This window comes from Canis aureus, chromosome 8, assembly GCF_053574225.1.
Source record: "Canis aureus isolate CA01 chromosome 8, VMU_Caureus_v.1.0, whole genome shotgun sequence".
NCBI lineage: Eukaryota > Metazoa > Chordata > Mammalia > Carnivora > Canidae > Canis > Canis aureus.
This window is the reverse complement of record NC_135618.1, coordinates 75,964,481-75,992,322: the sequence shown is the minus strand read 5'-3', so window position 1 is coordinate 75,992,322 and position 27,842 is coordinate 75,964,481. Positions and strand designations below refer to the sequence as shown.

Here is a 27,842-nt window from a genome sequence, read left to right as displayed (position 1 = left end):
AAAGCAATTGCAGGAACTGAGGCCAAGAGACCAAATATTGTAACAAAAGATGCTCCCATTGCTCTTATCACTTCGGAAATTCCAAGGGTTTTGGGAGCTGTGAGCCAGAAATCAGGAACAATAAATGGAAGATGAAAAGTATACATTTACTATAAATCACAGTATTCACACTGCCCATTCTGTAACGGAGGCTATAACCTGTTTATCCTGATGTCCGCCCAATGCCTTTTCAAACTCCATACCCTCTCCCTTGGTGTTGGCATCCTTTCTGATGACTTTTATTATCATCTGTATGCAAATGACTTCCAAAGCTATATCATTAGCCCATATCTAGATATCCTCCTGGGCTTTTCTGTTGGGCTGTCCCTCAGGGGCCTCCAGGGCACGCATCCAGAATTCACCTGGTCTCCTTTCTGTCTAGTCCTGTTCTCTCTCTGTTCCCATCCAGCTGAACATAAAACAGAGGGCGTCATCCTGATTGGCTCATTCTCCTTCATGCTCCACACACAATGAATCATTAAGGCTTGCCAATCACAGTCTTAACGTGGCTCTCTTGCATGGTTCTTCATTCTCTCAGTCACCATAGCCCAGTGGTAAAAAATGATTGAAGACGACAATTTAGGTGATGAAAGAAAACTTTCACACTTTATGAAGCAGACAGTTTGCATTCAGAGAACTGCAAAATGGGGTGGGAGACAGGAAGGTTTTTTAGGATCACGCATAAAGAGCAAGAAAGAGAAAAACAGAAAATATCTGATTGCCTGGGGACACACAGTCAGCCTTGTTTGGGGTGACAAGGCCCAGCATTAGCTTGGTGTTGGGAAATTGACTGACTGGACACATTGCACTGATTCTCAAGAAGAACATTTACAAGGACACAAAATTTATCTAAATTCTTATTTGCTGATGTGGCACCTCAGGAGTGGTTTCCTCCTGGACCTAGAACTGTAGGTTTCTAAACCTATCGCTTCAATGGAGTCATATCTCATCATCTTGCCCCTTGTATACCGAGGATAATCTTTCTCAAGCTGAAACTCAATGAAATAATTTCTCCAGTAAAACTCCTTTAGGGGTACACCATTCTGCCCAAAAGATAAAACAAAGCTCCATTACTCAAAAAACTTAACCTAGAATTACTGTATAACTCATCAATTCCAGTTCTGGATGGTATCTACCCAAGAAAACAGAGCAAGGACAAGATCAGATATTTGCACTCTGATGTTTGTAGCAGCATTATTCACAGTAGCCACAAGGTGGAAGCAACACAGTCGAACCAAAGTGAAATTAGCCAATCACAAAAGGATAAACACTGTATGATTCCACTTATATGAGGTATCAGATTCATATTAGACTATCTACAGAAAGTAGAATGGTGGTTGCCAGGAGTTAGGGGAGCAGAGAAAGGGATGGGGACATAGTGTTGAATGAATGTGGAGTTTCAGTTTAGGAAGATGAAAAAAGTTCTGGAGATGGTTGATGGTGACGGTTACACAACAATGTGAATGTACTTCATGTCACAGAATTTACTGATTATCATCCTTCCCACAGATCTCTCCTCATCTCCCACCATCTTCTACTGTTCCCAGTCCTCATAAGAACTCAATCTATGGCCATTCATGGAACATGTCAGCTTTCACACCCTAGGTCTTGGTAGAGCCATGAATTGTGGCCATCATGTCCTTCCCCCTTCCCTTCCCCTTGCCCTCCTCCCATTCCCACTCACCTGGCAAATCTTCTCCCTCTAGGTCTCAGGTTGCATGCCTGTCCTACAGGAAGCCCCCTAGAACCTGCTGCCTTTCCCAGGGGTTCCCAGGCCATCCTGTGCTCCTACTTGTCATGGCTCATAACACGTTGAATTAAATCACTTATAGGCTTGTCCTTGGAGAGCAAGATTCAGGTCTTGCTCACCTTTGCATCTCCATCAGTGTCTGGCATGGAGTCAGCCTCAATGACTATTTATTGGGTTAGGAAATCAATCTTTTGTGCACTAAGGACTAGCCTCATTTAAGAAATATTAGGATTGTAGGATATAGTTCTCTTCATAGACTTTAATGTGTTACTCATGGTCTTTGACAAATCAAGCAGTCCCCAGAGAATAAGGTTATAGGAGAGAACAGATTATAATTGTAAGGCTATGTAATATAATTAATGAAGATAAATATGTTTGTGTTATTGACCCTGCAGAGATATCATGATGGAAAACTCCTTATGTTCCTAGAAACTAACAGATGTACAGGCTGCATTCTTTAACCATGATCCACCACAAACAGAATAAAACAACAAAAAGCAAACCTAGAAGAAAGAAAAACAAGTAGGATTATAAATACAGAATGAGATATAAGAAGTACTGAGGGAAAATTAAAACTGTGGTACTAGTGTGTATAGTTACATGCTAATTTTTTGGCTGGTTTTCTGGAAAAAAAAAACATAATTCCAAAACTGACTCGAGAAAAATTAAAAAGTTATGGGACTGATAATCATGGAAGGAATACTTTTTAGCATAGTGATGTCTTTCAAACTTGTAAAAGAGATTTATTCTCACAATATAGAAAACTTGGAATCCTACATAATTAATTTTGCTTAACTATTAGTATCCTGTCATTAAAAGATGACCCAGATGGCTGAATAGAAGAGAAATAGAGATTTCTGGAACCTGCATTTTGCCTTCACTTTGTCATACTCTGGCTGATTTTTTTAACCTAATTTCTGATTTTCAGTGAATTTTCAGCTGGTTACGGTTTTTTCAGGTCTTCCAGCCCTTCAGCTGGTCTTCCAGGAAAATGCTTACTCATTTTCTCAGTCTCTTTGATTTTGTCACTTTTTACCTTTGATCATGGCACACTGAGTGGGTGACCAAATTTTCTCATCTGTGACATCTATCACCCTCACCATGCATTTTGCCAGCCTTCTCCCAGCACCCTGGCTAACAACCACATGTTCCTCTATCAGATCTAAGGAGCGATTAGACCATAGGTCAACCCTAAGTACGTGTCATAATTCACTGTATAGTCAGTAAACTATCAGGCAGAAAACAAAGCCACTTCATACCTCCACTTCAGTTGTTCTTACTTACATAAATGGCTTTGAACTTGAGTCATTTAGATTTCCAGCAAACTTTAGTATCACCATTTCATCTGTTAGAATAAAGGCATATTTAAAGCAGGTAAGGATTGCTTACAAAGAGAGAGGAAGAAAGATGTCTAGAACTTTCTTTCACTGTGACCAGACTAATTTAAAATATTATCTGTATTCATTCTTGGCCAAGTTACACTGCCAAAATCCCAAAGTCTTTATGACCAACATAAGGGTTTATTTCTCTCAAATCACATGCCCTTTGTGAGTTAGCTCCACATTGTATTCATTCTAGGAGCCAGAATAAAGGAGTAGCCCCTATTTGGTGTAGGTGTTCTTGTAACAGAAGGGAGAAAGAAATGGTAGGAGACAAGATGGCTTTGAGACTTCTCTTTGGACATCCATCACTTTCATATATGACTTTCACTGGCATTTAATTGGCCGAAGCCTAACGTCAGGGGGCAGGAAAATAGAATCTTCTCACAGGGAGGGGAAAGAAATAATTGGAAATAATAAAACCTATTACAGCCCACACTCTTGCTCACAGATTTTCATTTTCCTTCCTTCAGGCACAAAATATACTCCTCCATCCACAAGGGAAATACTCACAAGCCCCATCCAATTATAACATATAGACTCCAGATCTAGAATCTCATGATATACATTAAATCTGGGTGTGGCTTGGGGTACCTGGGTGGCTCAGTCGGTTAAGCCTCTGCCTTCAGCTCAGGTCATGATCTCAGGGTCCTGGGATCGAGCCCCATGTGGGGCTCCCTGCTCAGCATGGAGTCTGTTTCTCCTTCTGCCCCTCCACCCCAGTCATGCTATATGTGTGTGTGTGTGTGTGTGTGTGTGTGTGTGTGTGTGTGTGTCTCAATCTTAAATAAACTAATCTTTAAAAAATGTGGGTATGGCTCCTCCTGAACTGGAGACATATAAACTGAAAAAACGAATCCCCCTACTCTCCCCTTCTTGCTCCCCACCCCCATCACAATACACACACTCAACATATAAGAAGGGAACAGATTCAGGCTAACCACCCGAAAAAATCCCATCCAGAAAGACAAAAAATGAAGACACATCACCGTCAAAGGCTTGGCGCAATTCTGAAATCTTGTTAAACAGACTTCGGGGTGAGGAATCTTCCTTGATCAGACCCTAAGTTTTGCTTCCTGAAACTGCTCTTGAGTCCATACATGATTTCAAGCATGGCTCCCAGCTTCACCATCTCGGAGATCCATCCTTTGCACTAGTTGCCCAGTACTCATCTGATGAGGGTTCTGGAAAATATGCCTTGCTTGGGGCCTGTGTAGCTTATTCTCCTAATGGCTTGTGGCCATAAAAGTTTGGAAGCCCAAAGATCATTTTAAGTTTTGAATAGTCACCGAGTCTTTTAATTCTAGGCTGTTGGCTCTTGCCCAGTACAGCTCTCTCAAAAACTTAGTCATTTTTAAAATCTATTTGATTTCAATTGTCTGTTGCTAATAGCCACATCCACAATTATTTTGAGACATAACTCTCTCTAAACTTAATAACCAGCTTCCTTGGAGAGTCACTTAACATATTCAGAGGTTTTAATAAGCAACGCTTAGATTTGTTTTGTTATTTATAGCATTTCTGGGTTTTACCTCTTTCTAGTTGAAAATGAGAAACAATTGCTTCTTTCCATTCTGTAAGACCAGGAATTTTTGAGTTGTCTCTATTCTTGGCTTGCAAACCAACAAATTCTTTCCTGAACTCATCTCGCTTTTTTTTCTCTTTTTAAAAAATTGCCAGATAATTTACATATAACATTACATTAGCTTTGTACGTATAAGAATGATTGTATATATTGCAAAATGACCATCACAAAAATGTTAATTAACATCCATCCTCACACATAATTACACACTTTTTGCCTTCTAATGAGAACCTTTAGAACCTACTGTCTTAGTTTCAAATATGCAATACAGTGTTATTAACTGTAGTCACCATGCTGTATGTTAGATCCCCAGAACTTATTTATTTTATAACTGAAAGTGTCTACCTTTTGACCCTCTTCAGTCATTTCACCCACCATCCACCCCCCGCCCAAATCTGGCAACCAGCAATCTTTGAGTTCAGGGTTTTGTTTGGTTGGTTGCTTGTTTTTAGATTCCATATATAAGTGAAATCATATAATATTTGTCTTTCTCCGTGTTATTTCTTTCACTCTGAACTCACCTCTTTCTTGTGGCACCCTGTCAGATACAACCAGTTGAAACCATGCTGTTCCCCAAACTTACTACCTAAAGCCACAAGCTCATTCAATATGTACCTGTCCTTTTAGTCATCAGAGGCAATAACTTACCAAATGTTGTGCTTCTGCATAGCATTCATGGGTTTTTATCTTTCCAGCCTCTGATAACATTTTTCTCATTTCTCACCACTTGGTCCTGGACCATCAGATTTTAGAATGTTTGTTTTGGTAGCCTCACTTCTGTGTATTAATTTTTGTGCTATTGACTTAAACCAAGTTAGGAAACAAGCCCAAAATCTCTAATGGCTGATAACAACAGATGGCATTTCTTATTCACATTACTTATCCTTTATCAGGTATCTGCAGATCTTCTCCACTTTATCCTTACTCTGGGGCCCAGACAGAAGGAACAGCCCCCATGTGAGGCATGCTGTCGTCACAGCAGAGGGGAAAAAGCACATGCTGGAATCGCCTAGTCGCCCTTAAAGCTTTTATTTTATTTTATTTTATTTTAAATTTATTTATGATAGTCACAGAAGGAGAGAGAGAGAGAGAGAGAGAGGCAGAGACACAGGCAGAGGGAGAAGCAGGCTCCATGCACCGGGATCCCGACGTGGGACTCGATCCCAGGTCTCCAGGATCACGCCCTGGGCCAAAGGCAGGCACCAAACCGCTGCGCTGCCCAGGGATCCCCCTTAAAGCTTTTCATTGGATGTGGTATATGTGACTTCTACTCACATTCATTGGCAAAGAAAGTGATATGACCAAATTTGATAGAAATGGAGTGGGAGAGTATAGTCCTCTTCCTAGGACAAGAGGAACATACCTGGGGATGCTACACCTGCCCTTTAGCTTCTCTTCCTCATAAACATGGCATTGAACTTGCATTTTATCTTGTTAGAACAAGGTACATATTTTCTTTAAAGATTTATCTATTTATTTTAGAGAGAGAGTGGAGGGGGGGAGCAGAGTGAGAGAGAGAAGCAGACTCTGTGCTAAGCAGGAAGCCCAATGCAGGGCTTGATCTCATGACCCTGAGATCACGACCTGAGCGGAAACCGAGAGTCAGATGCTCAATCGACTGAGCCACCCAGGAGCCCCAAACAAGATACATATTTAAAGCAATATGGGGGAGCACCTGGGTGGCTCAGCAGTTGAGCCTCTGCCTTTTGGCCCAGGGCGTGATCCCAGTCCTGGGATCGAGTCCCACATCGAGCTCTCTGCGGGGAGCTTGCTTCTCCCTCTGCCTATGTCTCTGCCTCTCTCTCTCTCTCTCTCTTTGTGTCTTGCATGAATAAATTAATAAAATATCTTTTAAAAAATAAAGCAAGATGGGAATGGCTGGCTCCTTGGGAGATATATCATCTTTAGAGACATGTGCATTGTCTGAAGTATGACACAACTCCAAAGGACGTGAGGTGCACAGGGTGTGCAGAGGGGACAGCAGATAGCTGGATGAGTAGGAAGCCAAACTAGCAGGTGGCATTTTTTCCTCCAGGACTCTCAATTGAAGAGGCTATGTTGCACTCACTGTATTCCCATAAGTCCCTCCAAGTTCACAAGTATGCATGGAGCTGAACATGATAGAAAACCCGCTCACCTGCTACCCAGGAAAGCTGAGAGAAGCTTCGGCAGACCAACTTCGGGGCGTTAGGGCTTGTTGGTCATGCCCCAAGCTGGGTTCTCACCCCTGTGTGCCCGAGACCTTCTCACTCCTCTCTGTCCCCACAGTTCGACATGCAGAGGATAACTCTGGAGGAGTTGAAGCACATTCTCTACCACGCCTTCCGGGACCACTTAACAATGAAGGACATTGAGAACATCATCATCAATGAGGAGGAGAGCCTGCAGGAGACGTCGGAGAACTGTCAAACAGAGTTTGAGGGAGGTAGGTACCCATGCTCCTGCTTCTTACCTGCTTGGGGCTCAGCCCACACCACCACATCTACCACTGATGGAAAATGTGTTTACAGTCAGGGCTGCAGTACCTTGGACTGGAGCCAAGAATCCAAGACTGACGTTACCAGATCCTTCTGCAAAGATGCAGCAGGTTATTATTTTTCTTCCTTTTTTTCCCCAAATTCTGCATTTTGGCAGGACGCCTAGTGACCCTGTGTTTCCTCCAGTGATTCTCTGAGGTCTGTGATTAGATGTGCCATTTGTTATGTTTGCCTTTTCTTGCTGGGGGCCCCACAGAGTGCTACAAACAGCCTGTTTATGCTGACAGCAAATGTGGATTGAGTCCAGTGGCTGCATGACCTTGGCCACCAGGGGTGCCTTCTCGGGGGGCGTATCCCTACCCAGAAGCATCAGGATAATTACATCGACTTCTCAGGACCAGAAATGGCTTACCTCTGTGCTCTCCTCCCTGAAGGTGCTGTTCAGAAAGAGCCCCATTCATGAAAGGACTCTCATGACCTTAACATGGAGTTTCAGAAGAAATAAGGTTGCCTTGGGGCCAAAATATAGACCCATGAGAAGCCCTTTTTGGGGGGGCTCAGGAAAGAAAACTTAAGAAGAAAAAAACCTTCCTACCTAATTTACTGATTAGTAGAAAGTTCCAGGAAAGCTAATTGATTGAATCCCTCCTTCCAACTTTGAAAACCAGAATTGCTTTAGCAACTCTGATGCAAAGAAAAAAAAATTGAAATTACATTAAAGCAGGCTATCAGGCTACCTGCAATTCTTAACTCGTTCGGTGCTGAGATTTCTTAAAGGGAGCAAACTATTATTTCTATTCTTTCTTTCTGAACACTAAACAAATCCATGTACACAGTCGGTAAGCTGTCAAATGGCCACCAGAATGGCATTCGGCTGCCTGGTCTTGGAGTTGCCGCATTGGAGCTGGCCGAGCACTGTGGCCAAGAGTCTTCTCTGGGTGAAGTCAGTCTAGGCAGCCACAGTGGTTCCTTCAGACCTGGCCTCCCGTGGGTCCTGCCTGGATGCACCATGTGCAGGATCAAAAGCCATGACAAGAGAAAACAGGAGGAGATGCTTCTACTCAGAGGTGATAAATGAAATTAATCCAAGCCAGGGAAATAGGGAGTGGTGGACGGGAATGGGGGTAAACCTGACAGCAATGCCCCTTCTAAAGACATCCAAATTTAAATTTTTTGAAAATGCTATGAATGGCAAGCATGAGCCAGTGGTGGTCCAGAGGCCACCTTGGTCAGCCCCCACGAGACACCCAAGCTGCAGCATGAATGGCTGTATTTGGAGTTGGAGCCACACAGGAGCAGAATGGGCACCACCAAGGCCATTTGCAGCGGGACAGGCCTGGAGACTGGGTGGGTACAGGGGGGCGGGGAGAGGCAGAGATGGGACAAGAATGTGGGTACGTTCTCCTCGGCGTCCCCAGTCTCGTTCCTCCCTGATGACAGACTGTGAGTTCAAGCAGTGGAAGCATCTGGGCCTCCAACCCCCCACTGTCAGCGACACTCTTGAAGTGGGTGGGAAGAGTATTTCTGGGCGTTTTGTTTTCCACAAGAGCCTTTGTTTATGGATCACTGTTTTGTGCAGAGAAATGTCACAAGTCTTAGTAATTTGGGAAAGGTCAGACTGCAAGGGGAAATAATCTGAACTCTAAGCAATGCCTTTTTATTATTCAAAAGCTCATACGTTAATAAACTAAGTGACTGAGAAAGAGATTTCCAAATAGAAATCTTACCGAGTCTGCTTTAATTGATTCAGATGAATAACATCGGCAACAGCTACCATGGGGGGGGGGGCGGTAACTGGTAACTTCCAGTCACTCTACTAAATGCTTTAAACTTTGTGGTCTTATTTAGTAAGAGAATCATTGCTTTATGATCAGTAAGTACATTGATCTTTTGAATGACTTCTGCAACTTTGATTACATAATCCGTCTTGCTTGTTTTTCATGTCAGAGAGCTGTCCTTTGTGTCTTGTATTTTAAATATCATGTCAGTGCTGTTTGGCTCCAAACACAACCTCATTGCCTTGTGTTCAGGTTTCAGATTTTTCCAATTTTGGATGGGATCGAAGTCACGGGTGGATATATGCCCATAGCCATCTCCTGTTTAAGGGGATTCCCTGATTGTATTTTTGGACAGAGTTGTCTAGGGAGAGATGCCACACAAGCACTGAGCTCCTCCCTGGTGCCCTTGGACTCGAAGAGTCCATTTGAGACTCAGTGGCTGAGCTTCACCTCTTCCCTTCCCACCCAGGGAGCTCTTCCCTCCTGCTCTTGTTAAAACTTTGCTGCGGCAAAACAAACAAACAAACAAACAAACAAACAAAAGAAAACAACTTTGCTGCAGCAAGCGTGTACCCATGCTGGTTAGCTCACCACGAAAGCCGGGAGATCCATGGGGATTGGGAGTCTTGCCCTCCTTATGTCAGAGGAAGGAATCTATGAAAAAGAAAAAACCTAAAAGTGCAGGTCTCTGCCTTAAAAGGTGAAAGGGCACATCGTCTCTAAGCAAGGAAGGAGGAAGTGGTCAATGAAGCTGATGGTGTATGGCGGGGGGTGGGGGGGAACTAACAGCAATGTTTGGGTCAAGACGGAGATTCGGGAGTGCAGCACAGCTTTGGAAGTGCTGATTTGTGCAAGCCGTGTGACACGAGCCAGTTAGGCATTAGCAGGAGGGCTTCCACATGCCACCAGCATCGTTTTACATGAGTGATTATACTTTTCACTCTTAATGAATTTTGAGTCTGAGACTTGTACGAAGATGCTCTGGTTCTGTCCACGGAGTCAGGACATACACATCATTCCTTCTAATGAATGGAAACATAAAGGAGAAATAGGCTAGGAGCCCAAGGGGTATGGCCTCGTGATGGGTAATGGAAGAGGTTTGTTTTTCTTTTTCTCCTTTTAATTTTCCTTTTGGCTTGATTTTGTTGTCTTTATTTGTTTGATTTTTAAGTCAACACAAAACACAGATATACACGGGCATGCACACACATACAAACACACACATTATTCACACCTGGCTTCTGGATGAGAAGTTACTCGGATTAAATCAGGCACCTGACCAGGTGTCACCCACCGTGCGGTGCTCTGGGCATGAGGACATTGAACCTCACTGAATTCAGGGACTCTCTGACATAACCCACTAGTCTGTCACCTATATGGCCCTGATCCAGTGGGAATACCCAACTAAAAGTATTGACTTTCAGGGGATCTCTGGGTGGCTCAGCGGTTTAGTGCCTGCCTTTGGCCCAAGGTGTGATCCTGGAGTCCTGGAATCGAGTCCCACATCAGGCTCCCTGCATGGAGCCTGCTTCTCCCTCTGCTTCTCCCTCTTGTGATTGAATCATCTATTTGCTCGTCACTGGCTCCTTATTAAGGGTTCACATAGAACATTATACTATATATTAAGTTTGATTTATTGCTTCCAGTATGTTTACTGCTTAATTCATACTGATACAGTCCAGGAGGTAAAAGGACAGGGGAACACTGCCCAGCATGCCAGCCAGGTGCTGGTCTTCTGTTAACATATTCAACTGACCTGTCAGCACATCCCGGGAGATAATTTCTGTGGCCCCACTGGTACAGATGAGGGAAATGAGGCTCAGCAGAGTGCTGTCCCTTGTCCAAAATCAAGTGCCAGGTAAGGATTTGAACCTGGGGCTCTCTGACAAAGCCCTGTCCTGGCCTCTTCATTTGTCCTTTGGCCAGACGTAGGTGTTTCAGATTCCTTACAGAATGACATCCCATCATTACTCATTTTTCATTTCATCACCAGTGAAATCATATTATATTTGGAAGTTGAGTAGAAGCGCAGCAAGTCTGTGTGTGAGCCCTTTCAAGACACATCCCCCAAATGTTGTCCCTAAATGGAATACCAGCTGTCAGATTTTTCTAGACATTCTGACAACATGCACAGCAGAAGGAAGTAAAGCAAAATCATCAACAGGGGAATAAATAGTTTCTCTGAAAGGCATGGCAAAGCTGCTCTGCACTATTCAGTGATGGGAGGATGGACAAATGAAATAAAGTCCAAGGAGGTGACACAGGCCAGGTAGCCCCAAGGCATCATTGTGTGGATGTGTGTGTTTCGTTCCCAGCCCTGTGTAGACTAGATATGTGACCCTGGGCTAGTTATTATTTTTTAAAAGATTTATTTATTTATTTGAGGGAGAAAAAAAACAATAAAGAGAGAGAGAGAGAGAAAGTGAGGGGAGGGGCTGAGGGAGAGGGAGATAATCCCAACCTTGCTGAGTGCAGAGTCCAATGTGGGGCTCAGTCTCATGACCCTGAGATCATGACCTGAGTGAAAACAAAGAGTCGGAAGCTCAACCAACTGAGCTACCCAGGGGCCCTGGCCCTGGGTGAGTTATTTAAAAACTCTCTGGGTCTTCTTTTCTTCATCTGTCCAATGCAAAGATTGAACAATGACAGTCACATCCAGATTCAACAATTTCTGGGCTCTCTGGAAGGTCAGGAAGAATTTGCAGCCAAATCCAAGGTCGCCTGCTCAGCCATTCCTGCTGAAGTTGCAGTATTCCTATCAGGATGTCAAATGCACACCCAGATGGGAAGCTTTGCCCCATCACCTGGCCGTGCACATTGGGTATTTCAGGCCCATCCAAATGAAAAGGGCATAATATGTCATCTCTACCATCTGCTCCTGGTTTGCCTGGTGCTTTGACTTTCCTTAAATAAAACCTGTCCTCCTTGGGTAGAGGTAAGAGGTTAAGGTGTAGCTGAGGTCCATGGCAGGTGGTGAGACAGGAGACAGTTTTCAAAAAGATTTGGGGCTTCAGAAAGGAAGAGATTTGTCTTCTATTTGGGAATCCTTTCCAGCAATCCTGTAGGAAAATTTTCTGGAGCCATGAGTGAGGAGAGATGAGAATCTGAGACACAGGTCAGAAGGCTGGAGACTGTTTTTGAGTCTTCACCTGGCGGTGAAGAACTCCAGCTCTGCACTCTGGACAGGCCTGGCTCAAAATCCTGCTTCACCATGTATTAGGTCACTTGCCTGAGACACTGAAATAGATATTAGGAGCCTAATGTTCTTCATCCATGAAATAGGAATCATATAATGACCTCATGTGGTTATTAGGAGGGTTAAGTGAGGCAACACATGGGAATATTTTGTGTACTGCTTAATACAATAGTAAGCACTCAACGCAAACAAAGAAACAAACAAATTAGCTGGTCCCTAACCCCAGTTCTGTTTTGTTTGTTTGTTTGTTTGTTTGTTTGTTTGTTTTCCTGGAGACAAGCAAGTACCCACTGCTAGCTAAAATGCCACATCTTTGAAGGATGGACAGGGATCAAATCGGCAGGGTTTGAACATTCTTCCTGACACATTCATGCCTAGAGTACAGTCATCGCCAATACTGGACTTACTAAAAATACTGGTCAAAACTCTTGGTTTCAAGTAAAAGAAACTTGACCCAGACCCCCTTAAACTAAAAAGCACTGCCTCAAATAATATAAGAACTCAAAGGGATGAACTCTGGCTGACCTGGACCTAAGGAGTTCTGGTGAGATTCTCCCCTTCTCACCCCCTGGTCTCGCACAGTCTCATTTCCAATCTCTCATCCTTCTTTCTTCTCCATCAGTTTCATTCCCGGGCAAGCTGGCTCTCCCCAAAGTGACAGGATTCCCTCCTCGAAGGCTCCTCTCCATTCCAAGAAGGGGCTGCTATCAATCGTGCATGGCCCACGTGCCTAGCCCCGAACCAAACCAAGAGCTTGGCACACTCTACTTGGCCAGTCTGGTTTGCTGCAGTGGGAAAGGTGAAGCGCTGGATTGAGAGGTCCACCAGGTGGACAGGGACAGATCCCCAGACCAAAAGATGAATTTTGTTCCAAGAAGAGGAAAGGACAAAACAACACCTGCTCCATAATGGAAGCCTCAAAGTAAGACACAGCTGTCTGATGGCCAGAAACTGGAGATGATTTTGTGGTAGAGGAGGAGCCAGCTCCCACCCCCAGAATGAGAGGTGGCCCCTCTTCCTCTTAAAGGGCATCATAAAACATACCAGCCTCCCTGCTGTCTCCTCAGAGGCCACCTTGTCCATCTTGTCTTCAGGTCTTAACTGGGGTACCTGAGCATTCCTGACGAATAAAAAAATCTCTTTCAGAAGCTCTTAACTAGTTCCACTTCAGGCTATGGAAATAATTCAGTTTCATAAAATCATAAAATGTTAGACCTGGAAGGATCACAGAGCAATAATAGCGCCCACACCTGGTAGTTCTGGCTCATTGTGAGAATCACCTAAAATGGGTTTTATATTGTTTTGTTTTTAAACATTCCTGAGCCCCAAGTGCCTGCTGCCAGAAATATCAATTACCTAGCTCTGTGTTGGTGCAATTAATCAGAATTGTAATGATTCTGGTTTGCCTCATTGGGGAGCCAGTGCCTGCAGACCTGCAGCCTCATTTCTAAGAGAAGCCAGAGGGATTGTGAACCCCATATATCCAGGGTCATCCAGCTAGTCAGTGGCAAAACTGTACAGACCCCTGTCTCCAGGAGAAAATCCAAGAGTTACTGCCTGTCATTTGCCGAATGGAGCAGTGTGAATCTCTGTTAAAATGAGAAAGCTAAAGGAGGGATCTGCTGCTAGAGCTCACAAACCCAGGTCCTGTCACAGCAGCCAAGAGCCTGCAGGTGCTCAGGACTTGCTAACAAGCTTTCAAGAAGACTCGAGACCCCACTTCTGTGTGTCCTCCTGTGTCAGCGTCCCTCAACTCACATTTTATCCCCATGTACTTTCAGGGCTCCTAATCTGTCAACCACTAGCCTAGAAAGGAGTTCAAGGCCTGATGGGAAGGTAGACATAAAAAGGATTGCCAGCAGCATGATGCATTCTTGCCATTTGCAGTGTTCAGTTTTAGGTTCCTCAAAAAGAGTTACCATATGACCCAGAAATTTGACTCCTAGATCTGTACCCAAGAGAGCCAAAAACATGTCCACACAAAAAGTTGAATAAGAGTGTTATAGCAGCATTACCCATAGTAGCCAAAAATTGGACACAACTCCAATGTCCATCTGCTGGTGAGCGGATAAACAAAATGTGACACAAAAAGGAATAAAGTACAAATGCATGCTACAGCATGCATGGGCCTGGCTAAGTGAAAGAAGTAAGGCACAAAAGGCTGCATGCCCTGTAATATATTTGCAATACCCAGGCTAGATATATCCACAGAGACAGAAAGTAGATTAGTGAGTGACAGGGGCTGGGGAGGTGGGAATGAAGCATGACATCTAATGTGAGTGGGATCCCTCTTTTTACAGTGATGAAAACATTCTGGAATTAGGTAGTGGTGATGCTTTCACAACCTTGCAAATGTACTAAATGCCATTGGATTGTACACCCTAGAAGGGTGAATGTCCTGGTATGGGAATGCCATCTCAATTACAATTAAATATATACTGGGAGTTAGAGAATCCAAAAATGTAAAAGGACCAAGCTCTTTGAGAGCAACAAAGGAGAAGCCTAGAAGCCTCCTAGGAAAGTAGTTTGGGGTGGGCCCAAAAGAAATGAGAGGCAGGGTCAGCAGGCACCCATAGCAGAAGGAACTGGCACCAGGTCTTGGGTAGCAACGCAGAGTCTTGTGTGGGGATGAGCTGCTTGCCTGAAACAGGGGTTGATGGCAGAGAGGCACGGTGGTTGAGGAGCAGAGGTAGGAAAGGGTAGGAGGTGGTCTGTGGTCCTCCCTAGTGAGCTCAGGAGCTGGATGGAATGCACTTCTCCAGCAAGATCTTTGCAGAAAGGTTGCAGGCACTAGTGGTGCATACTAAGTGCCACTGTACGAAGATGCGACTCACTGCAGCCTGGAATGAATTAATGAGGGAAGGAATCACAGCAAAGTCTGGGAGCACTGCTTGGATATGCATTCCCATGCTGGAGGCTACAGGGAACAGGAGAAAAATGAGCAGACCTTTCCTCCAGCCCTGAAGGGAAAGGAGGAAGTCTTGCATTTCTTTAGCAATTCACAGTTGGACATAGCCTTCATTTTTTTTTATTAGCTCATTCATCTTTGAGATAATTCTTGACATTGGCAGAACAGTTATCACTAGCTCCTTTTACCGAGAGAAAAACTGAGGCTCAGAATTCACTCACTTGCCCGGAGCTGCTCCTAAGTGTGGTTAATAGAAACCCTAAGCCGGACCCCACAGTTCATCCTGGGCTGACCTGTAGTCTTGCAGGGGAAGCAAAGCCTAGCAAAGAAAGTAAATAAAACCCCAAAACTTTAACACAGTGCAAATATATGATAGCCAAAGACAGACCTTAAATTACTATCAACAAACACATTAATTCGTGCCGGGTTGCACTCTGTCGACCACATCAGGTGTTTGAATGCATTTTCTTTGGATCTTGCAAATGCTGAGCTTTCTATTGCTGAGCAAAAGATCAAAGAGATAGAAGTTTTGAACCTGGTTATTAGAATCAGACCTGGTTCACGCTCCACCTCTGCCACTTGCCAAATTAACTTGGACTCCAGTTCTCCAAGCCGTGGCCTATTACGTGACGGTCACACACCCTGCTCTCCAGGACAGATGCTGTGTAATTTTGCGCATGCCAGGCCTGCTCTGGCGGTGTTCAATAAGCAAAGGGGAGTTTATAAAAGGTTTACAAGAGAGAACTGGCATTTACTGGGCACAAACGATACCGCAGTACCTTCGTCTATCCTTAATCTTCACAACAAGATAGGTTTTACTAGTCCCATTTCATAGATGAGCGAACTGTTTGAGGCTGGGGCAAATTCGCTGGCCCAAGGTCACACAGCCAAGATGTGGAGCAGCCATGACTCAGACTTGGCTCTGGCTCTGGGGTCGTTACTTTTGTACCCTGCTGCACAATTGGTGACAACTTGAGAACCGGATGTCAAAGGACTCTCATCAGGGCATGTTGAGTATTGCAGACTCAAACAATGACGTGTGTCAGAGCTCCCGAGGAACGAGTTAGAAGCGCCACTCTGCTTGCAGGACTTTGGTCTGGGTTCAGATTTGCAGGGCCCCAAGTATAAACTATTAGGTCTCCAGGCCTTTCCTCCTTCCCTATCTCTCCCTTCCTACTGCTTTGAAGGATTTTCAGATCAAAGATGCAGCCACTCTCCTGGGGGATAATCCTGTTGCCCATAACCTTGTTTTCCGAGTGTCCTTCACAAAGAAGAGCTTCAGCCAAAAATTTCTCCCTCAGCGTAATCACACAATTTTTCTTGGCCTTCGCCAGCCCTCAGGACAGAAAGGTAGATGACTGCCTTCAGAAGCATTTTTATGCTGAGGAGCTGCCCAGAATAAATTAGCCAGAAAGTGTTAGATACGCTACTTCCGCATCTTCATTTTATTTTCTGCTAGGGTCCTTATCCTTCTGAAACACCACCTCCCCTTTTCCTTGCGGAGCGCTGGCACGTTTTTACATTTGCTCACTCCTGGGGGTAGGGGAAGGCACAACTCTGCACCAAGGAAATTTTCTTCCTCCAGGTAAAGATTTGTAAGATTCTAAGACTGAGACATGATCAGCAAGTGGAGAACTGAGCCAAAAATACTCCCAATCACCCAAGAGAAGCAAAAGCCCAGAAGATCCAGGATTAAAGATAATAAGACAGCACCTAAGAGATGGTGGCAGAAATAACCAACAAGCATTGGTGATGGAGAGCTGTGCCAGGGAGCCCTGGATCTCTGTGAAATGTGGCTTGCTGGAGAAACCCTCATGGTTGATATAATTTTTAGAGACCCCTGGACGACTCCCTGAGACCCCTTCTCTCAGGGAATGCTCTGTTTGTCCTTGGAACATCCCAGGCCTCCTACTTCTTCCTTATTATTTCCAGGGACTTCAGAGGAGCCACTGATTGTCAAAGGGAAGACATACCTGAAATTGAACAATTTTTGTTCTTTAAAGGCATGTGGCCCCTACCTTGACCTTGCTCTTTTGCCAGTCTTCTTTCCTCACAGAGAGAGACTGCAAGTAATATGAAGGGATATTGTATTTCTTTCTCCCCCTTCGATGATCTGGCCTAAAGAAAAACCACTCTCCTCAGCTGGAAGTTTGCAAAGGTAGAAGGACCCCTTTTCAAAATGGAGAGTAATCTGAAAATGTTCTTCTGTCCTGGTACTGGGTTTCTTAACGTCTGAATCTAAAGAACCATCTTTCCCAGTGCCTCCCACCCTGTGTCCCTAACACACACACACACACACACACACACACACACACACACACACCCCTGTCAGGTCCCCCAGCAACTCAAACTTCATCAGATTCTTTACTCCCCACCGTCCTAATGAATCAAAAACTCTGGGGCTGGGGCCCCACAATTCCCTAATCACTTGGAGAACTTACCAATTCATGAATTCCTGGCCTCCACACCCAGAGATTTTGATTCGGTAATTCTGCAGTGGGACCCAAGATTTTACATTTACATCAAACTCTGAGATGGTGCTGCTGCTGCTGGTCCAGTGAGTAGCTCTGGTGTGCACAGCTTCCCACCTGCCTCCAGGGCACAGATTTCTTCCATATGTTAAGTGGTAAATTGTGTGCAAAAATCACGGATGGACAGACAGATGGGAAAGGGGAATGTGTAGACTAATAGAAGAAAAAGCGAGAAAAGAAGTTCTGGCATGGGAAGCAATGCCTGGAAAAGAGACCTGTTCATCCTCAGCACACTTTATCAAAGCTTTTCTTTCTGATTTCCATTTCCCTGTATCTGGTCTGTATTACTTTCCTACTGATTCAGATCTACACTAATGGCTCCTCAAGGGCTTTCTAAAAATGATGGTACAAGACCTAGCCCAACAAAAAGGATTAAGAGAACACAACCCTAGGATCCAAGGTCAGACCCCGGGTGCAACAGGGCACGGGGGCAGGGACACCCTGCCTCTGAAAAGTCTGGCAGGGTTTTGTGCCTCTCTCCATGCTTCACATTGGTCCTGTCCACAGAGCATGTGGTCTCCACTTCTCAGATTTCACCAGAATCCCCTAGTAAATGTAGATCACTAGCCTCATCCCTGGAATTCCTGATTCAGTAGATTGGGCATGGGGTCTGGCCTGAGCACCTGCATTTTTATTAAGTCCCAGCGATGCGGATGCTGCTTGCCTAGGGACCCCAGTCCAGAACCACTGGTATGCACAGCCAAAATAATACCAGAAGGCATTTAGTCATTTTCACCAGCAGCCACAAGAAGAGATCTGGGAGGGTAAGTTGCTTCCCGCTGGGTGGGGATAAGTAGGGAAGCATCAGAACCTCGCTGTGTCAGCAAGAGCTATCTCAGAAATGGGAGCCCGGTGTTCTGCAGGAAGGGACACAGTGATGCCTGGATGATGCCTTTTGTGAAACCCTGAAATGTTCCATATTTCTCACTCAGAAAGTCACTGTAGGTCTACTGGGCCTGGAAGTTTGTACCTTCCTCTGAACATCTCATCTCTCATGGTTTTTGTTATAGAAGCTTTACTGTTTCGAACCATTTGCCAGAAGAGGTGCTGTCCGGCCTCTGAGAATGGTCCCAGAGATGCTTGTCCATGTGACCGCTCTTTGGCCTATGAACTGGGCTGGTGGAGGAGGAGATCAGCCTGTCTCACTGTGTCATTTCTCTCTTCTTCCTCCCCCGCCCAACCCCAGTGCATTCCCAGAAACAGAACAGACAGACCTGCGTCCGCAAGAGCCTCATCTGCGCCTTCGCCATGGCCTTCATCATAAGCGTCATGCTGATCGCGGCCAACCAGATCCTTCGGAGTGGCATGGAGTAGCAGCCTCCCCCCACCGCACTGCGTCCCGGCTCACCGCGCATGTGCATGCCCTGCGGGCAGACTCTGTTCCTCCACGGAAGCGGGTATGGATGATGCAGACATGGCACAGTTCAGTGAAGCGCCCAAGGCTGCGGGGCAAAAGGTGTTGCGAATCCACTTCATCTCCTTGGCAGGGACACAAAAGGGCTGTCTTAAATGCTTTAATGGTTTTGTTTCCTAATGCAATAAAATAGCCAGGAGTTCCCAGTGACTGCATCATTCACCCCTAGGAACTCTGAAGAGAGACTTCATTTTCATCTCGGAATATTCCAGTGGCCATCCAGGTTGGTGGTGTCAGAGAGCAAGAGAGAGCCATCGACATGCAGTCATCTCCATGCCCCATTCTGTCAACCCAGGGGTCAGCTGAAGACTCCCCGCTGAGGAAACCCTCAGTTCCAAGAAGCTGACTTCTGGGTTGCCATGGAAGAGGGGGCTATCCATCCCATCCCACCCTGGCTTCCTTCCTCCACCCAGTGGAGCACCCCCCCCCCAAGGCGTGAGGGGAAAGCCATCGAACGGGGTGCAGTGCCTGGCAGTCTGCAGGTTGCACCCCTTGCTTCCGTTCTTACTGCCTTTTCTACAGGACTCTGGGCAGAGTTGGGGAGCTCTCAGTTTCCGTCGGCACTTGGCTTTCTGTTCCTAGAGCCCATCGCGCACCAGCATTTTGGAATCTGCAGAGAGCCTTTCTCCCAGCTTTGCCACCTGTGCTGCCATTAGTGGAGAAAAAAAAAAAAAAAAAAGAAGCATAATCGTGGGCATCTCTATAACCTAGACAGTAGACAGACGTAGACATTGGGCTTCTTCATGTGTGATGTCATTCTTTCCTAACCGCTTACTCCTGATAGAAGCTTGTCCTCTGACATGCATCCCTGCCTCTCTGGGGTGGGCCAGGTAGTTTCGGGGGGTGGGTGCCGGAAGGCACTGAGACCAGTGGGGAGGGGGTGTTGCAGCCCACACCCCAACTGCCAGGAGTCCTGGGACCTGAACCCACCTCCATGCCCGAAGACCCCTGTAATTCAGGTCCTTGAGCATCCTACCTTCTTTTCATCTTAAAATTTGCTTTGTTAGTCTTCCCCAGATGAAAAGAGAAGTACCACCCAGAGTGATCTTTAGATCAAACTATTGTATTTTACATAACCTCTTCCAGCACCCAGATTCTACAACTGACTCCTATTCATGAGGAAACAAAATATGCGAATCAGCTTAGCCAACACAACAGGTGACTCGCTCCTGCCTGCAGAATACCTGTGCTGGGGAAGGGGCCGGAGTCCGGGGGTCCGTGTTCAACGCCATTTCAAGTCTGTAATTTCCCGACTTCTCCCAATTGCCGTATCGGCCACCACTGTTGATTCAAGCTTGCATAGTCTGATTCGCCGATAATGTTTCGATGTGATGTTTTCCTTTGTACTTTTCAAACTCGGGTCTTTATTTCTGTAGTAGGATTGTTCTGCCCCTCTTTCTCCCCATTGCATCCTTGAAGCTACATGCTCCCTCTCCCCCTTTCTTCCACTATTGAGATGCCACAATCTTTCTTCTCTAGGTTTTGCAGTGAGGACAGGTATGTGTCCCCTCCCCGTGCCCCAGAGTCCCTCCCGCTGAGTTTTGTCCCTTCCTGCCTTCTCTGACTTGGCCTTTTAGGGTCTTTTTCCACCTCACCGCTGCAAGCACTTCAGGCAACAGCCAGCGGGCAGCTGTAGAAACTTCCTCACTGTGGGAGACTGCAAATATTCATGATGAGCACAAGTAGAACTAGGGTTTGAGCCATATTACAGAGGATGGAGCAGGTGTGAGCTCCCAGGAGCCTGGGGGTTGAGGGTCCCGCTGGGGAAATGCCTGGAGTCCCGTACATCCAGGCCAAGGAAGGCAGCAGCCTGCCTGTCCCTCTCACCCACCCTGCCCTGCACATCTGCCTCTTCTCTCTCTCCCCCTGCCCAACTCACCATGGTCCTCAGGATTGGTTTCCAGAACCAGGACAGGTCCAAACACAGAGCACTAACACTTCAAACAACTTCGTCATTAGTTTTTGCCCAAAGCAGCTTACCTTCCCTCCCCCTCAACTGGACTTGGACAAGAAGGACCGCCTGAGCCACTAGACCATGTCCTCCGGGGGGGGGGGGTGTACAAAGCGGATTGAATAGAGACCCCAGGGGATGATTCCTAAAGGAGCCTGCCCCATGAGAGGGGATTGCGATGCTTCTTCAAGGCTGGGTCTGCAAGTTCTTCCACTTCTCACCGGAGAGCAGAGAACGGGGTCCCCAAACGATGTGAGGCTTAGAAGAGATTGTAGCCATGAGGCAGGGGCGAGGGTTAAGCGGAGCCCTGGAGAGACAGCAGCAGCCTGCTCAAGTCCTCAGCATCATCTCCCTAAAAAGGACCCATCGCCTCTCCCAGTGACCAGCAAGCAAGGCTGTCTCACCCAGGAGGGACTCGAGGAGCATGTAAGGACGGGAGGACGAAACAGAAACTACAGAACTCTCCTGGGCGGCCTAGAGCTGACCTCCCACGTGGTGGCCTCACACACGGCACCCAGGGCCGGAGGTGCGGGGAGACAGCCCAGAGCGAATTGCATTCCTGAGACCTTGGGAGCCAGGAGCTTGTCGTTGGGATATGACCCCTGGCTGCCTCGCCTGGACTGTGTGTCAGAGGTGTTGGGGTTCCTTGTATGGCCTACAATGTTGACTTTCCGCAGCCCCACCCTGGGTCCCGTCCACATCAGAGCTACTGCGGGGCCCTCGCTGTGGCACTTGTGATGCTCATGGGTAGCGCGCGGCTCCTTCTTGCTGTAAGAACGGGTGTCCCAGGCCACACAGTGGTGATCGGGGAGGCATTTGGCTTGGGGGACAAGGAACCTAGACCCTGATCCCCTTGGCTTTATAGAAAGCTGTCTCCTATCACCCCAGAAGCAGACAGGGCCCCCAGACAGGACCTAGCACGGGAACTATTAGAAGTGGCTTCCAGAATGTGCATGGGTCCCACGTGACTGATCTGTAGAAAAAGGGGGGATGGTGTTGCCATGGCAACACTTGCATTCCACCCTGGGTTTGCCCAGGCACACAAAAATAGGGAACATTTTCTTAAAGAACACTTGGGCTCTGCTTGATTGCAACCCAATTCCCTGCACCCACATCCCACCGGTGGAGTAAATTACACTCAAGAAATCTGGCGGTTTCTCCGCCTTTTCTTGTGTTTTGGAACCACCCTTCCATTTGCTCTGGGAACAGGAGCTACCTGAGCACCGGGTGGTTTCCTCCCCACTCCGCTGCTCCCCCCGCCACACTTCCCAGGGCCCAGAGCGAGGACCCCTTCATCTGGGCAAAAAGGCAGAAATGTCATTTGGAAGGCAAAAAGTATTTTAGGCTTCAGTCTTTAAAAGCATCTGTTTGCCTGTTGAGACGCTCTCCCACAAGCCAGAAATGTGAACTGAGGTGAACTGAGGTTTACATGTGGTCTTAGGCAAGCTCAGAGGCTTCAGAACTTTCTAGGTGTTTTATTTGCAGAGAACAAGATGTGTACCACGAGATGTGTTCTTTCTCGATAGCTGTTCCTGTCTCAAATTTCACATGACAAATGGTCTGTCTCGTGGTTAGCCAAAAGAACCTAGTGAAAGATGGCAAGCTCATGTTGACGGGAATGCCCCTCCTCTCCTCCCATCTACACAATCACAGAGTGATATATCTAAGAACGCAAAAGAGAAATTTCTCTTTTATTCCAAATGCCTTCTCTAGGCTTAAGTCCAGACTCAGGTTATAAATCAAAGAGAGTTTTGCTCTTAACTCATAGCTGGCAGCCTCCCTGGGACCATGACAAGAAGGGGAAGGGTGTGACGCCAAGCACAGGTCCTTGGGTTGGCTGGCCTGGCCACGTGTGGCTGCATGTCACGAAACCCCGTTCCGTGATGCCATTCCCCTCCATCCCCGCGGAGCTACTGAGCTCTGCTCTCCCAGCTGGAGGTCCCCAACCCTACTGGGTCATTTTACTGCACTATTTCTCCAAAAGCCCATAGCTATAGTATTCCTCACCCTGCTCCACGGAGATGTAGGGAGATCTGGAACCCCGCTGCAAAGAGGGCCCTGTTGTTCTATCACGCCATGATGACACACGGGCCGAGCCTAGGCTTCCAGACTTTGGCACATACTGCTTGTATTCCCAGAATGACTGACTGGAGAACAGCTGTCTGCAGTGACCTGAAATCAGAACCTTGCCGTTGGCCTCTTCAGTGATCCTCGCAGGGCTACGCGTCCATGACCTAAAGGCCTGGCCATAGCCATCTTTCTTCACCACCTCATTACTCAACTGTCCCCGAGGGGGGTGGGGAATCCATCAGAAATAGAAGAGTACGTTATTCAACAGCTGGGGTTTTCAACTTGAGTTATTTAAAGCGATGGTGAAGTAGAGGAGGATTCGGGCTGCCCCCTATAAACCTTGTCTCCATGACAATATAAACGTCAGAACTGTTCATCTTCACTTCATACTTCCTTTGACTAAGTCACTCAGGGGACTGTCCTCGGTTATGTGGCCTTGCCAGAGACGTTTGGTTTGGGGAGGAATAAGGTCAAATGCACAAACCAACCAAACATTTCTTAGTATCCTGTGCTCGCTGCTAATGCGCATGGCCATAGCGCATGGCTATGGTTTCTACTTTATATTGGTTTGGGACCCTCTTAAATGGTCTCAAAGGGCATGATAACAAAACTCGGAAAGTCTTCATGGCAGAATCAATTTGATTTCATTGGCTTGAAATAATAGCCACAAAGAATCAAGTTTCGCCAGCCCCACAAAAGACAGTGCTCTGAAACTGGAAATGATTAGCCCAGCCTCCTGCCACCGCCGCCCCCCCGCCCCGCCCCCGCCCTGACCTTGGGTAGCTTATGGGTTGAACACCCATGCTGGGCGTGGCTCTCATCCACCTCTTTTCCTTGAACTTGATGGGCTGGCTTTCAAAACAGTGCTTCTCACTTGGACGTTATCGTCCAAGTGAAAGGGATGCAGAGGCTGGAGTCTTCCAGGGGAGTAGAAGAGCAGGTTAATTAGGAAGGAATATTCCAGGGAATGAAAAATTCAAGTGTGCTGTTGCTCCATCCCTGGACCTGTGAGAGAAAAAGAAAAAATGTGAAGGGCTGCCGAGGCTGGTCTCTGGACATTTCCTGTGTGTGTCTGTGTGTCTGGCCTACCCTGGTGACATACCAGGGACAGAGTGCCACGGGGCTGCTGCCCATCAACCTGATCGCAGTGACACACATGGCAAACATCAAGGGGAGGCTGGTAGCTCACCTTCCCTTGGGAGATGCTGACATCTGCCAAGCTCAAAGTGCCTCTCCCGGGGCTTTCTGCCTGTTGAGCTGAGGCCAGGAGAGCAGAGTTTAGAGCCAGAAGTATGGGAGTGCGGTCACGTGCAGGACCCCACGTACTTCTGCCACCCACCAGCCTGGTAATTTTGAGTGACGTTCCTTCCTGGCCTCGGGTGTCTCGTCTCTAAAGAGGAAGGGTAAACCAAGAGAGCCCTCCCACGGTGATCAGTTGGTCTGAAACAAGTCAAAATGACGCCTAGACTTGAGAGGGTCCCTATTCCCCCCAGGGATTGCATTAGGGACTGGCAGTTTCTTCTTGAACACAGGTCCCAAGAGGCAGTTGTAATAAAGTATCTCTTTTGATGTCCATTGTCTATAGATGAAACAATGCAAATCAGTTTATGTCAAATGTGTGATGTCTTGCAAGTAAGAGGTTTTGTTTACTCCCTAAGTCTTGCTGACTCAAGGGAACATCAAAGATGGGCTCTCTGTCCTTGTCTTAGCCAGTGCGAAAAGTAAGGGGGTTTGATCACTTTATTGCAGATCTTGTGCATCAGAATTCATGAATGAGTGGGCTGAAACAAAGCCAGAGCCCAGGAAAAGATGTGTGTTTCTCCATCTGAGAAAGCCTAACTGGAAGCTACTGACTAAAAAACACAATTTCCTGTTCCTCCCTCCCTCCCTCCCTCCCTCCCTCCCTCCCTCCCTCCCTCCTTTCCTCCTTTCTTTCCTTCTTTCCTTCCTTCCTTCCTTCCTTCCTTCCTTCCTTCCTTCCTTTTTTTGTCCTGGCCATTCCAGTATATGTGATCGTGGCTTATAATTATTCGTAACACTGCAGAAGGAAGAGAGTCACTGTCTCATGATTGTCAGGAATAACATTAGCAGTCTGCGGAGACCAGCCACTGCGATCGTCTTTTGAAGGCTGAGGGATGCTGAGCACAGATGCCTGGTTTAGATGCACCCCAACCCTGATGAGGGGTGAGAGCAGGACAAGAGTGGCTGCTGGACCTATAAAAGTCCCCAGTCCTTCTGCCCCATGACAATGTAACACCCTGGGTCTCTGTCCCTCTTCCTCTTCCTGAAGTGGACTGAGGTTTTTATACAAGCCCTACTGATCTTCCCTGGAAAGACCCAGATTGGTCAGGAAAGGGTCCTCTCAGCTTGGTAGAAATTTACACAAGCCAGTGTTTCCCAGCTCTCTTCAAGGAAAATCAACGAATATTCTTCCTTTCTGACCTGGAATTCTGGTTTCAGGGGTCTTTGAATGGCTTCTTAGTGGGATTTGATTCTCCCCGCCCCCCAATTCTGAATCCAGCAAGAAGCTCTTTCTCCAAGGACTAACCAAAGACAATGCCCTTGGATGGAAATCAGATCCAGAAGTCTGGCCAGGCAGTGGGCTGGCAAACTGTCACCTGTTGAGTATGGGGGAGGGAGGGCTCAGTGAGCCTGGAAGTCATTAGACTTGAGACGTGACTTGTTTCTCAAAGCACAGTATAGTTAGTGGCTGGATGCGGACCAGAGCACAGCTGAGGACTCTTAGGACCAGGACGCCCAGAGCCCGGCAGCTCTCATATCCAGAATGGGCCATTAAGACTGAAATCCTGGGTCACAGTCTTCCCATTTACCTCATTCATGTTCCTTTTTTTTTTTTTTCATTCAGTATTAGGTGATGATTTCTGCTAATAAGTGATGAGAGAGTCAGCAAACTAGTCAAAAGAAAATCTTTATATAAAATGTAAATATTAATATAAATTAACTTGGCATGCAACTTACTAATCCAATGAAGTATATATTATTAATATGTTCTTTTAGTGTATAAAGGAAAACTGACTGCCATATCTACCAGATGTTTTCTGTAACCAAACTTGTCTGTAAATATATAATCTGTATAAAAAAAGAGTCTAATTTACCATTATTTATGCAATAGACGAAAAATAAAAGTTTTTTTTTCTTTTGAGGAGAGATTCAGTTCATTATCTGTGGTATGATTTGCAAACCTGTCATGAAAATTCATGCCTGTGACCCTGAAGGGCAACCAGATCCATTTGGATGACAGTCCGGCATCACCCGCTTCCAAGAAGCAACCAGAAAGGAAGCAGCTGGGGATCTGGTCTCCTGGTGGGGCTTTGGAAGGGGATGATTGACATAAGGGGAAATCAGCTGACTATGGACCATATGGTGAGAAATATGAAACATCTCCTGGCCGGCGGCAGACATTATAATTAAGAAAACTTTGCAGACACCGAGCTAATGGTGTCATCCTTTTGGGATTCCATTTGCCAAATTCTTCCCTATGCTAGCATTCAGGAATGGCAGAGCTTTCCCTGAATCTGGAATAAGCAATGTTATTCGAGCTTCTTAGGCATAAAAAGAGGTATATGTTCCCTGATGTCAATGAGGAGACATAGAGCACCAAAAAGTTAAATGGCTTGATTAAGGGCCTGAGATCCTGCTTGAATTGGGGCCAGAACCTCGGCCTCCTGATCCCAAACGCCATAAGGGCATCCTATATTTACTTTACTTTTCAAAAATATTATCACACATTTTCCCAAATGCCTTGTCCTTAAGCCAAAAAGCTGAGTTTTCATTTGGGAAGAATCTCCCAGGAGACCTTCTGGTTAAGTGTTGCATTTTATATACCTTCTCAGGGGAAACTCACAAGGTAAAATCACTAAGCATTTGTTATTGTTTAAAAACTCTAAAAATAGAGTGTTCTAGGCATAAAACACATGTTTTTCTCTCTGCTGAAGGGGGCCTCTGGCAAATTCCAGTGATCATAACTTGGATTTTATCCTCTCTGATCTGATTTTTGATTTTTTTTTTATTAGAAAGGAGCATTTAGTCATGAATATTTATTCTCCTGGGAGTAATTACCGCAGCAGGGAGTGTCCTGCAGGATAAAAGTCCCACCAGGGGCTGACATAACTCTTTGTCTCTGACCCCTGACCACAGAGATAATGAAGCCTGCACATTGGCCCAAACCTGGTAATATTCAAGGTAAAACAAAGCTCTCCCTCAACTTATGAACGTACCTTTGAATCCCACTGGGATTTTTCCATAATTTTCATGATAAGAGAATTTCAAAGGCGTTTCTTCATTCGTCTGTGATCCAGCCATGGGCACAGTTAAAGCGCTGTTCCCACCGTTTCTCCTGCCAATTCTGGAGGGTCCACCTGTGGTAAGTGGCTCGGCCTTGGGCTGCCCGGGCTGACGTGTGGCCCTCGGGCCACGTTTTCAGGCGGACCTCACACACCTCGGTATTACCTCAACCCAGCGCACCTAGGCTTCCAGCGCGGGCAACGGGCAGAGGGAGGGAGCCGCTGGGCCCCAGCCTACGGTGCGCGGCGCCCCAGGTCTCGGAGCATCGCACTTGGGGCCATGCCAGCCCGAGCGTCAGCGTGTGTGCGGCCAGGAGGCCGCGGTGGCTTGGAGCTGGTCAGCGCTCAGCCCTGCACTGTGCTCAGCGCCCGCCGGGAGCGCTCTCACCGTCCGGTTTCCCAGGTGGAAGACGAGATGCAGGTGCCTCAGCGCAGGAGCGCTTCGGTGCGGTGCTGTGCT

At 46.5% G+C, this 27,842-nt stretch overlaps 1 protein-coding gene across 12 annotated transcripts in view; it reads left to right on the top strand.

The window, feature by feature from the left end:
• Positions 1–26,241, top strand: part of CALN1 (calneuron 1) — a 526,620-nt gene extending 500,379 nt beyond the window's left edge. For 11 of the 12 annotated variants that reach the window (XM_077908317.1, XM_077908316.1, XM_077908324.1 and 8 more), the window contains 2 exons: positions 7,022–7,178; positions 18,830–26,241. In XM_077908317.1, the coding sequence (XP_077764443.1) occupies positions 7,022–7,178; positions 18,830–18,957 (285 nt within the window). In that variant the 3' untranslated portion in view covers positions 18,958–26,241. Of the gene's footprint in view, positions 1–7,021; positions 7,179–18,829 lie in introns of those variants that run through there. The other variant, XM_077908330.1, reaches the window with a different exon arrangement.
• The last annotated feature ends 1,601 nt before the right edge of the window (positions 26,242–27,842 follow it).